This window comes from Calonectris borealis, chromosome 2 (genome assembly GCF_964195595.1).
Source record: "Calonectris borealis chromosome 2, bCalBor7.hap1.2, whole genome shotgun sequence".
Classification (NCBI taxonomy): domain Eukaryota; kingdom Metazoa; phylum Chordata; class Aves; order Procellariiformes; family Procellariidae; genus Calonectris; species Calonectris borealis.
Genome location: NC_134313.1, coordinates 70105856 through 70119063, shown reverse-complemented (window position 1 = coordinate 70119063; position 13208 = coordinate 70105856). Strand labels below are relative to the sequence as shown.

General features: G+C 38.2%; 1 protein-coding gene across 9 annotated transcripts in view; it reads right to left on the bottom strand.

The window, feature by feature from the left end:
- Window positions 1–1437: 1437 nt before the first annotated feature.
- Window positions 1438–13208, bottom strand: part of ANKS6 (ankyrin repeat and sterile alpha motif domain containing 6) — a 44581-nt gene continuing 32810 nt past the window's right edge. For 2 of the 9 annotated variants that reach the window (XM_075142308.1, XM_075142310.1), the window contains 5 exons: window positions 11364–11431; window positions 9959–10075; window positions 8902–8998; window positions 2259–2304; window positions 1440–2069 (listed from right to left, as the gene is read on the bottom strand). In XM_075142308.1, coding sequence (XP_074998409.1) covers window positions 2060–2069; window positions 2259–2304; window positions 8902–8998; window positions 9959–10075; window positions 11364–11431 — 338 coding nt within the window. In that variant the 3' untranslated portion in view covers window positions 1440–2059. Of the gene's footprint in view, window positions 2305–5692; window positions 5761–7227; window positions 7695–8901; window positions 8999–9958; window positions 10076–11363; window positions 11432–13208 lie in introns of all 9 variants that reach the window. The other 7 variants (XM_075142312.1, XM_075142311.1, XR_012672419.1 and 4 more) reach the window with 6 other exon arrangements.

The following is a 13208-nucleotide window of genomic DNA, read 5'->3' as shown; positions in this document are numbered from 1 at the left end:
AACCCTTTCTGCCTGTTGTGTAAACACAAAGAACCTACACCTGTGCACCCGTGGGTCTCCTTTGGCAGTGTTATGTTCCGTTTAAATCTCTTTGCTGCTCGTTCTTTGATGCACTTTGGCTAACGTTCCCAAATTTATAGCACTATTTATCCTCAGTTACTATGTAGCTTAGTAATTGGTAAATAAATATATCAACTAGAGGAAGTAAAGCCTAACTTTTCCCCATCCTAGACCAATGCTTACGGGGCCACGCTCCGTGAATCCTGAATTATTTTCAGTGAGATTCAGCCAGAGGAACGAAGCATGCCCCTACCTTGCCTTATAGCCTTGAGGTTCCTACAGTCTTCTGGGCAGTGGTATATATATGAATTTGAACCCTCTTAGACTGTACAAAGAATGCATCTCTCAACCTTGCAAAGTGTTTTTCACACTGAACTATTGTTCAATGTCTTATTGAAAAGGACCTAAAAAAAAAAACCCACCACCCACCCCCTCAATTTACTGCGGGTGAGTACTCCTCCTTCCAAAGAATAAGGCCCACAAGCTCTTAACAGGAACGGCTAAAGCCTTCTCACCTTGGGGTTTCCCTATTAGCAGGCTTGAGGTGACTCTCTGCAGAGTGTATTGGATGTTTGGATTAACACCTGTCGCATTAAAAGCACAAAACTGCTTGGGGAAATTGTGCTGCCATAGGGCCCGTAGGCACTCGGCAGTAGGTGAGACGCTTCCACTCATTACAGATCACTTATTCTCAGTGACGCCGACAGGGGCTCCAAGGTGCCACTGCACGACCGCCAAGGACCTCAGGCTACTAACAGGCTCCGACTGCCCTCATCAGCTCATAACCATCTTTTTTCTTCAATACCTCCCTGTAACCTCTTTTCCTCTTCCTCCTAGGGATTTAGCTACCCGTGTTCAAGGTCAGCTCTGATATGGCACAGCTGCATAATCTGGTGCAGCTCAGCTGCTCTGCTGTTTGCTGTCAGCAGCTTGGGGCGGTACCTCAGATGGCCGAACCAACGAAGCCCTCACAGAACCAGCTGACACACTCAGAGCCACCTGAGGGACAGCAGAGGCATCACCGCCTTCACTGGTCCTGCTACCTCTGCTATCACTACACCCACTTCTATCCCTATTTTTGCTAAACTGCACTAAAACCAGTACAGTGAGGAGGGTGGAGAAATGTAAAATCTTTAGTTCTGTATAGAAGTAATTACTTGAGATCACTCCTCTGCATTGGAGCTCCAAGATCATCTTGACTTGACCTGCATTAGTACTCCTGGACTCACGCTGAATTCAGCCAGTGGTAAAGTTACATATTTGTGAGTCTTCAGAAAGATAATAGAGCGTCAAAGGCTTCTGATGACTTGTATTTTAATTGCTCAACAAAAATTTGTATTTACTAAGCAGAAAATTATTTTCGCTCATAATTACTGTAAGTAGTCCTTTCAAAATTATTAGAAAAATCAAGTTACAAAAATATATTTTAAGGATCTGCTAGTGTTACTATTCAAAAAACCCAAGCCAATATCAGTTAAATGGTTTTATTCTCAAAACAACTGATCAGCAATATAAAATATTGTAATACTATTTCTGTTTAAATATTGGTGACAGATTATGCATTTCCTTAAATAAAGTGCTATTTTTACAAATATGTGTTTCATATTTACTTTTACTGCTGTTCTAACCTCTTAATATTGAATAGATAAAGTGTATTTTGGTTAATGAAGAATGCAGCATTACTTTTCCTTCATATTCCTTCTCATGAAACCATTACATTTTCAATTTGGACTCCTTTATCTGTATCCAGTCAATAGAGGCATATTCAGTTTATGTATTTCTCCACATAGAAGCTCTCATAATTCGTGGTAGTTTTCAGGCCTTTTTCCATGCTTTTGTTGTTCTTGACTGTGCCCATGTAGGCCTCCTATGAGTTCTTCATGTATGGACAAGAGTAGAATGAAAACATCAATCTTCTTATATGGTCATTCATTCTTCCTGCTCTTCTGACTTTGTTCTTCTCAAATCCAGACCACTGACGCCTTGAACAATTCAACATTCAGGTTGAACTATAAAAGCAATCTTTTATTATTTTCGATTCTTTGTGGGATTCAAATTTTAAACACATTACTGCAGAAAGTCCTATACAGGTGTAGTTAGGACTAACTTTTCAAATTTTCATTTGTACACTTGGATTTACTCAGCCAGATGCCAAACTTCATCGTAAGAAAAAAAAAATCTTTTTTTCCAGTAGCTACCTTTTAGGAGAAACAGCTTCTTGTTGTTTTATAGAGCAGCCAGGTGCTGTAAAAGAAAAAAAAAAAACCTGAAAAACTGCAACTAGCAAGACTCACAGCTTTAAAGAAGACAGAGTAATTCCATAACTACCAGAAACAGGCCCACATTTCCCAATATCATTGTTATACCAGACTCCAAGAATTTGACCCTGTCATTCATTTTACTCATCTTAAGCCCTCTCGTGTACGGAGAAGGTATGAAAAGTCAAAGTCATGTGTGAAAAGGTCATCTACTGCCACAAACCTTTCCAGTATCTCTCTTTTCGCAATGTGTACCTTTCCAGCAAGTGACTACCTGAATCCTGTATGATTTTTATTTGCAAGTCTATATTGGTTTTGCTCCTATGGTTACTTCTCACTCTACAATCTCTGTAACTCCCTCCTCTGGATAATTTCCATTTGGTATTTTTGACTCTGAATCCAAAAGTGGAAAGTAAATACACAAATGACTCCCCAGTCTCTTCCACTGTATTCTGTCACATCTTTTAAAATACCTATATATGTATCTGCAGATACATATGTGTAAGTATGTATCAATATGCAACATACTATCATATGTAAAGAGAACTGGAAGACCAGAATTTCTGCAAAGAATTATAGACTGAATGGCATCATATTCTTTTTTCATCATAGGCATAGTTACTCTTCATTTAACTTGTATCTGGAGAATATTCAGTTTATTCTTTTGATATCTAAATCCTCCCTTTGTTCAGTGCCCCTGCTAGATGCTGGGGTGTTCTCTTTTCTTCCCACCTGTTATAAGAGAAGTGTTCTGTTTAGATGGGGGAGAACAGCTGGATGTCTATACCAAATGACAAGGCTTATCTTTTTCTTTTGAGCATTTCAATAGAATTGGTATCAGAAGGTAAACTAAGCTAACTGGCAGTTAGCTTTACCTCCAACAAATCTTTGTTAATTTTTTTTTCATAATGAGATTAAGAAATACCCTTGGAGAAAAAGAAGATTGTGTCCTTCAGAGTATAAACCTTGGATGCTTTCTTGCTTTTTTCATCTTGTGGAAATGGCAAATTCTGTTACAAGCCCCAGACTTGGGCAAGGGAACTCCATGAACTGTTTCCATTTTTTATCAGATCTAAAATGTAACACTTCCTTACATATGTATTATAACTAGCATATGGGATTTTATCTCTACTCTTCTGGAAGAAATCATTTCAGTTGGTTTGCTCCTTCTTTTTCCATAGAGTTTCACAGAATCCACATGAACTTTTTTCAGCTTTTCATTTCTGATTTGGCAAGTCTGTGTTGAGATACAGCTCTCTCTCCTTTGGTGTCATTTCTTTTAATTAACCTGCAGACCACTGCCAGATCTGTTCAACCCCTTAATTATCCACTTGATAACTGCATGAACGCCCCAGAAAAACCCCAAACCCTAAACAATTATTCTGGCAATTAGGCATTAAAAAAGCCTGATTTTCTTTTTTACCAGAATCATGTAAGCAAAAAGGCCACCTCAAACTACAAACATGAACATTTCCTGAGGTGATATAATTTCTTAAATCCAGTTTCCTCAGAGATCTGGACTTTGTGCTGCCACTTGCTGTTTCATTGAAGTTGGGAGTCCTGACAAAGGAGGAACGTTCTGTTCCTCAGAGCAGTCATCTTGCCTCATGCCTCCATGGGCTGGTCATCTGCTCTAAATTTAAATGGTGAAACAGCAAGCTAATTCTGTGTTTGTTTGCGGCAGTTCGCTGGGTTATAAAGAAGCAGTATCCTTCTAGTAGATTTTCTTACCAAGGACAGGGTGATTAGCATGCACTGGCAATTTTCCAACCCATAATTTTTTCCCTTGAAAACTACCAAAGTGTCAAAAAACCCCATCACATTCACTCTTGGAATGAATTAAATTCGGCAGAATTTTCTGAAGGTCACCAATTCATTTCCGTTAAAAAAAGAAACAGAGGCAACACTCTCCATGCAAGTACTGTTTGGCTATCCAGAATAGGGACAAGAACTATGGTGCCCCCAAATCTAATGGCTTACGGGTCCAGTAAACACTGAGTTATTTACACTGCAGTTAGGGCAGTCATCTCCCTTTTGCAATTCACGCAAGGACTGGAATATGGAGCCACAGTCTAACCTAGTATCGCTGGCATGGGGTGGGGAGGAAGCGGTCTCAGTACTCTTCTGACAGAAAACAAATTTATGTCAAAGCCTATTGTTTTCCACAAAGCAGAATCATCTCACTTCCAGACCCAGGGATAACACAGCAACTGACGTACAAAGGGATCTTTCTCCCAACTGTGAGCTTTATTATAATTGAAATAGCTCATCTGCCAAAACCCAACAAACACTCAACAACTTTTCTACAAGTTCGTGACTATCACAGTGAGTTCAGAAGCAATGACCTCAGCAGGAGGTGCTCAACCAGAAGCTAGCTGAGGATACAAGCCAGAAATTGATTTTGAACTGCCAAAAAAACATTGAGAAGAAACTGTAGTATCTTCCCTAATCAAGCCTGTTGTGTGAAATTAGTTATACCATCAATCCTCTACTTCTGCCAGTCTTGCTTTTACTTTTTCTGCCTCTCGTTGTTTTCCTTCTACTGCTTTCCTTAGAAGTGTAAATGTAGATAATCACTGCAGTTCTCTTTTCCATTCTAGAAACACTCATCTAGATGCTTTTCTATTTCTGCTGCCTGCCATCTCATACCGGGTTTGATGAGCAGCAACAGCTCCTGACCCAGTGGCAGCAGGGGAGGGGCTGCGCCTGGGCAGTGTGGGTCGGGGCACCGGGGGGGAACTGAAGCTAAGTGGGCACGCGAGCTATGGATGGGGAAGGGTGTAGAGGCTGTAGACATGCGCAGGCTTGGTGATGGTAGTCAGCCTACAGACCTCCCACAATTATAAGTTACATTTCCAGAAAGTGAGGATTTAGTTTCTTTTCCCCTTGTTTTTCATTTTTGAGTCTTATGGATATATTTGTGTATTTCATTATCATCTTTACACCCCTACAGGCTGGAAACTTCATAAAAGCAGAGCTACACTGGCAGCCACTCTGTTTTAGGTATTGAGCTTTTAAAATGACTCAAAATATTGAGGAAATCACAGTGATATCACAGTGATAGGTGTGAAAACAGTGATACTGACACAGCTGGAAGAACGGGATGTTTTTATTATCCTGTGAGCTACATATAGCTTTCTAAAAGGGCAAACCATAAAATGGCTTTCTCACTAATGGTGTCCAGACAGGCTCCTAGGAAGAGCTGTAGAGAAACCAGTGGCTGTGGACCATGCAAAAAGCATAAAAATTTCACATATTACTTTTCAAACACACCACAGGAGGCAGCCAGTTATAGATGCTATGATGCCAATCAATGATTAGACTGTAACGAGCTAGAGAAGTAAGTTCACATCAGAAAAACTAAAAGTATTCACCATGGAAAAACTTGGGAAGGTTCCCATTTCAGAAGCCTTCTTTATGTGGGAGTCCAAGGTATCTTAACCTGAAGTATTGGTAAAAAAGGTTATGAAACAAATACACAAAGCAAATAATAACAAATTGCTAAGCCAGATGTTCTAGAGGAACGGAAGGATTAAGCAGCTGAACCGCTGAGTACAGAGCACAGGTTCTTGTTTAAATTGCCACATAACTGAGAAGTGATAAAAGTGATGCTTTTTTTTTTTAATGGTTCAAGGGGAGATCCAGGGAAACACAGACCAGTGAGATAGCCAGTAGTAAGAGGCAGATTAGCATAAACTGTAACAAAGAATCTGAAATTTTGTGCAAAACAATCAAAAAGGCATTTGAAAAGTCTTGCCTCACCAACCTACTGGAATTCCTTGAAGATGCCAACAGCCTTGTAGATAAAAGAGGTCCACTTGATGCCTGGATTTTTACAAGGCATTTCACAAGGTCCAAGGCTGGTTCTTAAGACCATAAAGAACCCACAGGGTAAAAAGAAAATTTCTTGTGTGGATAAATAATCAGGTAGGAAGGCAGAGGACAGAAGGTGGGAGTAAACAGTGATTTTTTCCATAGTAGAGAGATTCACCACTAGCGTTTCACAGGGATCTGCACGAGGACTCAGGATATCCAATACATGATTTTGAAAGGGCACATAGAGTGAAGTGACAAACTTTCCTAAGTTATCCATGTGAATAAAAAGAAAGGCAAACAGAAGACTGGCAAAAGGACTTCATGAGACATCAGTGCCCAAACAATAAGATGACAGACAAAATTTGATGAAGATAAATATGAAGTAATATGAAGTAAGGCATATGCAAAACACAATGTATGAGTGGTTATATAAAATGATAGGCTCTGAGCTCGAACTCAGTAGATGAGTTGGGTTATAAGAGGTAGTTCCAATTAATACCTATCAGTCTTCGGTTATAGCCAAAATTACTAGATTACTAGAAATAACTAGGACAGGGCAAAAGAACTGAAAATAAAGAACACAACTGAAAAACAAACATCACTCTGTCATGTGTAAATCCACAGTATGCCTATACCTTGAATATTGTATGCTAGGCTGGTATCTCCAAGTCTGAAAGGATATAGTAGAAAAGAAGTCAGAAAAACTATGGTATAGGGAACGACTAAGCAGCCTGTCAGTCTTCCGTGTGGAAAAAATATGACTGAGGAAGAGTATCACAGATATCTGTAAAATCATCAGTGGCATGAAGGCAATGTAGAGGGAATAATTGTCCACTGTATCTTCTGATCCAGTAGGATGAAGCGAAAGAAGTCAGGACATGGCAAGTTCACAGCAAATGAAAGCAAGCAGCTCTTCACACCAATGTCAAATGAGACCGGATGAAAAAGCTGAAAACAACTGTATGGACCTTGGATCTGACTCAGTACAGCTGCTCTTATGCTCTAAAATACTACACATTCCTGGAAATTACTTCAAGTTCCAGAGACTGCATAAGGGTCCCATTGCTACTTTTTATGATAAAAAGCAGCTTACCTGGTGCAGAAACTTCTTTTATCTACATGTTGCCTTCCTCTTCCTTCTCTGTTAGTGCTTCTGTTGCTGTTTCACAGCCAAATCTATTTCCCGGAGCTCTCACACACAAAAACCCAAAAGCTAAATCTCTGATGGCAGCCTCCTTGCAGCATCTTGTCAACTGGTCAGCAGGAGCAACTGTTGCCTCCATTCTTACAAAAGGACGTTCTCCCCAGCTCTGTGCCACCATCACCGTCTTTTGCTGTCTTCAAAACACTTTTAATCTCAGTGGTTAGGCTCAGCAAGTTTCTTGGAGACACATTACGTCTGTATGCTTCTTCAGTTCTTAAGTAATTCCAGTTCATTGCACCATGTTATCGAATCCCAAATAGCAGCTTCTGCTCACCGAGCAGTACCTACAGAAGAGGCTCTTCAAGTCTGGGATGTTATCAAGAGACATCCAGAAGTCCCCACACACGCTGACTACTCTGAGAACGGGAAGTAAGCTGCACAATGCATACAGCGACACCTGATAGTGGCCTTCAGCCAAGCAGACTCTACAGAATACAGACAGTAGCCCACATTGACTAACTATCCCAGCAATGCCCAGTTTTCCCCAAGACAGCAGTAGGACTACAGTTAGCACCTGCTTTCACATATCTAGTGATATTCAGCTGACTGAAATTGGAACAACTGTGACCTGCTCGTTATTAAGGCCTCCTAAAGCATACAATACCTGAAATATTATTTAACATAACCACTAAACAAATGAAATTAATCTGTGAGTGGATGCAAGCAGCAAAATACGCAACTAAAGAACAGTAAGAGGCACTTTAATATGGTGAATTTCTTGAGGCTATTCAATAGCTTTCATGTTCCTCCTAAAACATGGATCCAGAAATACACGTATGAATAGGTTTTGCCCCATTCCTTAACCTTGAGTAACAGATGCATATCTGCCTTTGGCTCAGGTGGCTGGCAGGACAAAGATTTGCAACTTTTATATCTAGGGGTGACTGCAAGAAATGTATTCATTTGTTACAGATCAGCAACACCTTTCTGTACATTTTGATTACAGATAGTACATTTTAACAGGCAGTTTCTCCAGCAATGGCTAGCAGTTAACACTGGTCGTTGGAATAGATGTATTCCAAAGAAACCGACTAGAGACGATCATATAAAAGTATTACCTACACAAAATAACTAAATGCATGCATACATAAATACATAATTAACACAGCTATCTAAGCCAGTATACTAAATTGTAGACCTTGAATATATTTAATCTACTTGATCACACTAAAGAAAATTGTCTCCTATAAAGAGTATGCAAAAGTAAATTATGTATCATACAGAAACACACCTCCCACTGCTGCTATATATATACACACACACACTATATACAGTATACTGTATACTATAGTTTGCTATACTTACATCCATTTTCTGTGTTTAGCAATGCTTAACAAAAATCTTATGCTTATTTCAGATAGTACTGAAGTGTGTATAAAAATCTTACAGATATCTCTACCTTCTTACCTTGAAATCTTCTCTACAGTCTCAGCAAAAGACACAGATACGCATCAATCATTAACGCAGAAAGCAGTTAACTGGCTTGTTTGTCACATCCTGTCTCTAGCCAGTATTAATTAAAAGTATCCATACATTTTTCAATTAATTTCAGGTGCTACTTACACTGGGAATGACCTGGAGGTCGTGTGTTACTAACACTACTCTCAAAGGAAGAGTGGAAGTTGTGTATAGTTTCTTGTAAAATCTGTCTCTCTCGTCCCTGTAAAAGCACAATAAATTAAAATAAGGTATTCCTAAATTTCTGTTTAAAAAATGAATTCATTAAGAGTTCACAAAAAAATGTGTAAACGTGTGTATCTATGCCCAGACAGTCACAGTGTACTATTAGAAATAACAACAAATCCTTACCTCCCAGATATGTAGAAAACCTTGTAGTAATCTTTTCCTGAAACTACCAGACAGCAATAGAAACATTTTCATTATTTTCTTCATAGCATTAGAGCCTGGAGCATCATCCACCTCCCCTAATTTTTAGCCTCATCACTTGCTGCTGTTGATCTTAACTTGGGGAAATTATGTTTTATTTATCCGAGCTTCCAGTATCAGAGAGAGAATGGACCTCAAAACTGAAAAAGCAGCTGAGAAGTGTCAGCAGGCCTAATTGAAGAGATGCTCCAGTCCATAATCCCTCTGGCAAGAACATTGCTTACTGTATGCCATTCTTAGCAAATTTGTTTATGTCAATATAAAACTAAAAGGCAATAAAAGTGTAAGGAATGAGAGAAGTGATATTTACCTAATCACAGAGAAATCAAAAACTGTTAGGCAAAACAAAGGAGACCTTTCCTTTTACATTATATTCTCTAGCTGGACTATAGTGGCCAGATGATTCTTTTTAGCGTCACTGAAATCAATATTCAGTAACTGCGGGGGGGGGATATTGCCAATGTTTATGTTACTAGTAGCTTCTGATATAATTTCCAATACTCTGTAAAAGTACTGTACAGTCATGGAAAGAGGAAAGAGTTAATGAAAGAGAACAGGGAATACCACTAAGGAAAATATTTTTCACTAATCACATACATTAAATATTTGGCTTGGAAAACATTCATTTGGCTTTTCTAACTAACATCTGCGACTGAATTTTGAAATGTATGTTGAATTAAAAATATAAGCAAACCCTGAATTAATTTACGAAGTACAGCACTTCAAAATGTACCTTTCCTGCATTCAATTCAGAAATAGCTGCCAAAATTTGCTGCCTTGATCCATCGGTTTTAATACCCAGTTCTTTCAGATCACCATCAGTAAGTGTAAGGAAGGCTTCCATATCGACCTATATATGGAAAAAAAAAAAAAAGAAAAAAAGACAAGACAAATTTACCTCAGCAATTATTCACTATTACAGGTTAAAAGTGTTTGTTTTGTTTTTTTAATTGTACAGACTTACTGTAAATATTGTGCACAGAAAAATTTTTAATGAATTACCAGCACGAAATTGTACCTACTCTGTTGTGAGGTTTTAAATCTGCTGTTAATAATTCAATTAATTATGATAGTATATTTAAAATATTAATGGATTTTACATTTTTTTTCAGACAAGCTCTATCAATTCAAAATAGATACTCTCCACAAAAATTCCTCTACTTACAGTAGCCGCTAGTTGAATAAGCCTAAGATTTCTCTCTTTTCCTTTCTTCCCCTTCCCCTCCCCTAAGTATTTTTGGAATTTCAGAATATTGTCTGTACTTTTCCAGTGTCTCCTGAGGAAGACCTAGGGTTTGTTCATATATCGGTTTTTATTATAGCAACACATCCATAAAGCTGTGATAAGAACAAACATCTAAAACTTTTCATATTGATATAATCTTCACACACAGAAAATATTCATTTCTACAAAATGCTCCCTTCCCTATCATGTAGGGGAACAATAATAAGCCCAATGTATTGATGAAGCTAAATAATCTGGTGCTGAATCCTGAACTCTGCAGCAATGTCAATTTATTGTATGTCCATTCACTACCCTCTGCCTTTGGCCAAACACACAATTATTGCTCGCATCTGATACTGTCTTAAACATTGTAATGAATGAATTTTATTGATTTTCAGCAATGTTTTCTTTCATTGCATCCTCCAGGCAAGTCACTGTCACAGGCCTCATCTACAATGATGCTTAGGTTCCCCAATTTAATTCTCCTCTTGCTTATTCATAGTGGATAAAGAAGAGAAAGCAGCCATCTCGGCAATCCACATGCTGCTGTTCTCCATCTGCAAACGAGGTTCCAGCTGTGATTCCAGGGATGATACAGTATGTCCTATAAACTGTTTAGCCACATTGGATATAGACAGATATAGAAAAAGCAGAGTGTAAAAACAGAAAAGAAAAAAAAACCTGAAGCATCTACCTATATCAAAATTGTAGGTTCAGTGTAAAAAGCACTGATATTTGCAGTATCCTGGAGAATGCCAGGAATACCACTTGGTCCATGTTTCAAGGTCCTCTCTGCAACCAGAAATGGTTGTAAAACAGAATTTGAGATTCTGGATCACAATTCTGATGCAATGTGTGTCGCACCCCACTTTTTCTAAAACAGTAAAAAATAAATCTTTTAAAAAAGACATACCTCTTGTTCCTCAAAAATAGGCTGATATTTCTCAAGTGACAACTTTTTAAGGATGCCAGTCAGCTCATCTGTAATAACAGAAAAGAAAAAGGAAACAAAAAACCCCCCATGGATGAGGAAAGATTTTAGTGATCTCTGCATTTTTAACTGCTGAAAATATATATTAAAACATATATTCCACACAGTGATATATGATAACAAAAATCCAATCATATTTACTCTGCATCAGAGATTAAAATATTGGCTTATTGTGTTCTCATCTACTTCTGTATACTGTAATTCCATCTAGTCTTACCTTGCTAGGATAAAATCTTTCTGTTGTATCGCCCTTTCTTCCTCATTAAAAGGATCTTAAAAAACCAAACCACTAAGGACAACTTAAGCACTTCAATGCCTAAAACGCAGGTGCTTGGCCATGATCTTGGCTGACCCAGATCATGCAGGTTAGACAGCAAAACTGCTCAAGCAGACAATGAACTGAATAGCATATTTCCATGTCACAATCCAGGAAGGTAAAGTGTAGAGCAAACAATCACCCAGCTGCTCATTCAAAACACTGATACAACAAGGGTATACCTGAACCTCCTCTCCTTGTGTGTCTGACATCCAGGCATCTTGAAGTTCAGCTAAGATGAAACCTGGTCAAAATTTAAGTTTCATAAGCTTACCTTCCAAGGCTAACAGCAATGGATATTGGGTTTCCTCTCATAGTCTAAGGAAATTAAAAGTTGGAGGATCTTATAGCGACTCTTCCCACCATTTAAAATGTGATTAGTCAGTTAAAAAGCATAAGTGCAGCTTTAGAATAACTCGCCATTACCTCTCTTAATTACACAGTCTCTCTCAACTAACGATTCGGTTTATTTTTATTGCTTTGCTGTCACAAGTGACTAATTTTTTTTTCCCCAGAAGTAGCAAAGTGGTCAGTTAAACTAAGGAATCAAAGTCAAAATGAAGAACATGAATGATGACATTACACAACCAAACTATATTTAATATTCGCCATATAAACTCACTTTCATTGTAAAGACATCACTATTCCATTCCCACATATACTTTGCTTTATTTATTTCACTTCTTTGTCTTTTGACTGTCCCTTTTCTTTCATCATCAGTAGAAATGTGAAAAGAGAATCTCACTCTCTAAGCTTCTCAAAAGACGCCAAGTATCTTGAATGGACACACTTTTCTATGCACCATTCTGGAAGCCTCCTTCTTTGCACAGAAAAGCCCACAGAAAACTGAAGTGAAAAATTCTAGTTGAGTCTTATTTTCTGCTAGGGTTTTGGTTTTTTACCTCAAGGCCAATTAATTTGGTATGCTTAATACGATTTGTAAAGGTTGGCATGGTTTCAGGCTAAAAGCTTTAGTACCTTAGCTGAGGTTAATACATGGGAAAAGGTAACCAGCTTTAAAAACATAGCACAAGAACTCCTCCATGCAGTTTGATGAAAAATATCATCTCACAGAAAGAAAGTAAAAGTTTCATTAGAAGCCCTTAGATATATTATTAACCTTTTTTTCTTTTAGGTTGTTAGTTAACCTTCTCATTTTTCATCATATGGGTGTGTTTAAATTACAGGTTGTGATAGGGGAAGAAACTTTCAGGGTCTCTGAGCCCAGAGCCTTGCTGTCATAAACAACTATAACATCTAATACGTTTCACACACAGAGACAATGCTTTCAGCTGTAGGCCTTTCATGTTTTCTTCTCCTCTTTCCCTCTTCCAGTTCTTGTATTATACATTAAGTTTGAACAAAACCTGAAACCTCTCAGTTTTACAACTCTTGCATAACATATTGTTTCTCCTTTGCTTTTTCACTAAGTCTTTCTTTTGCTCTACTTG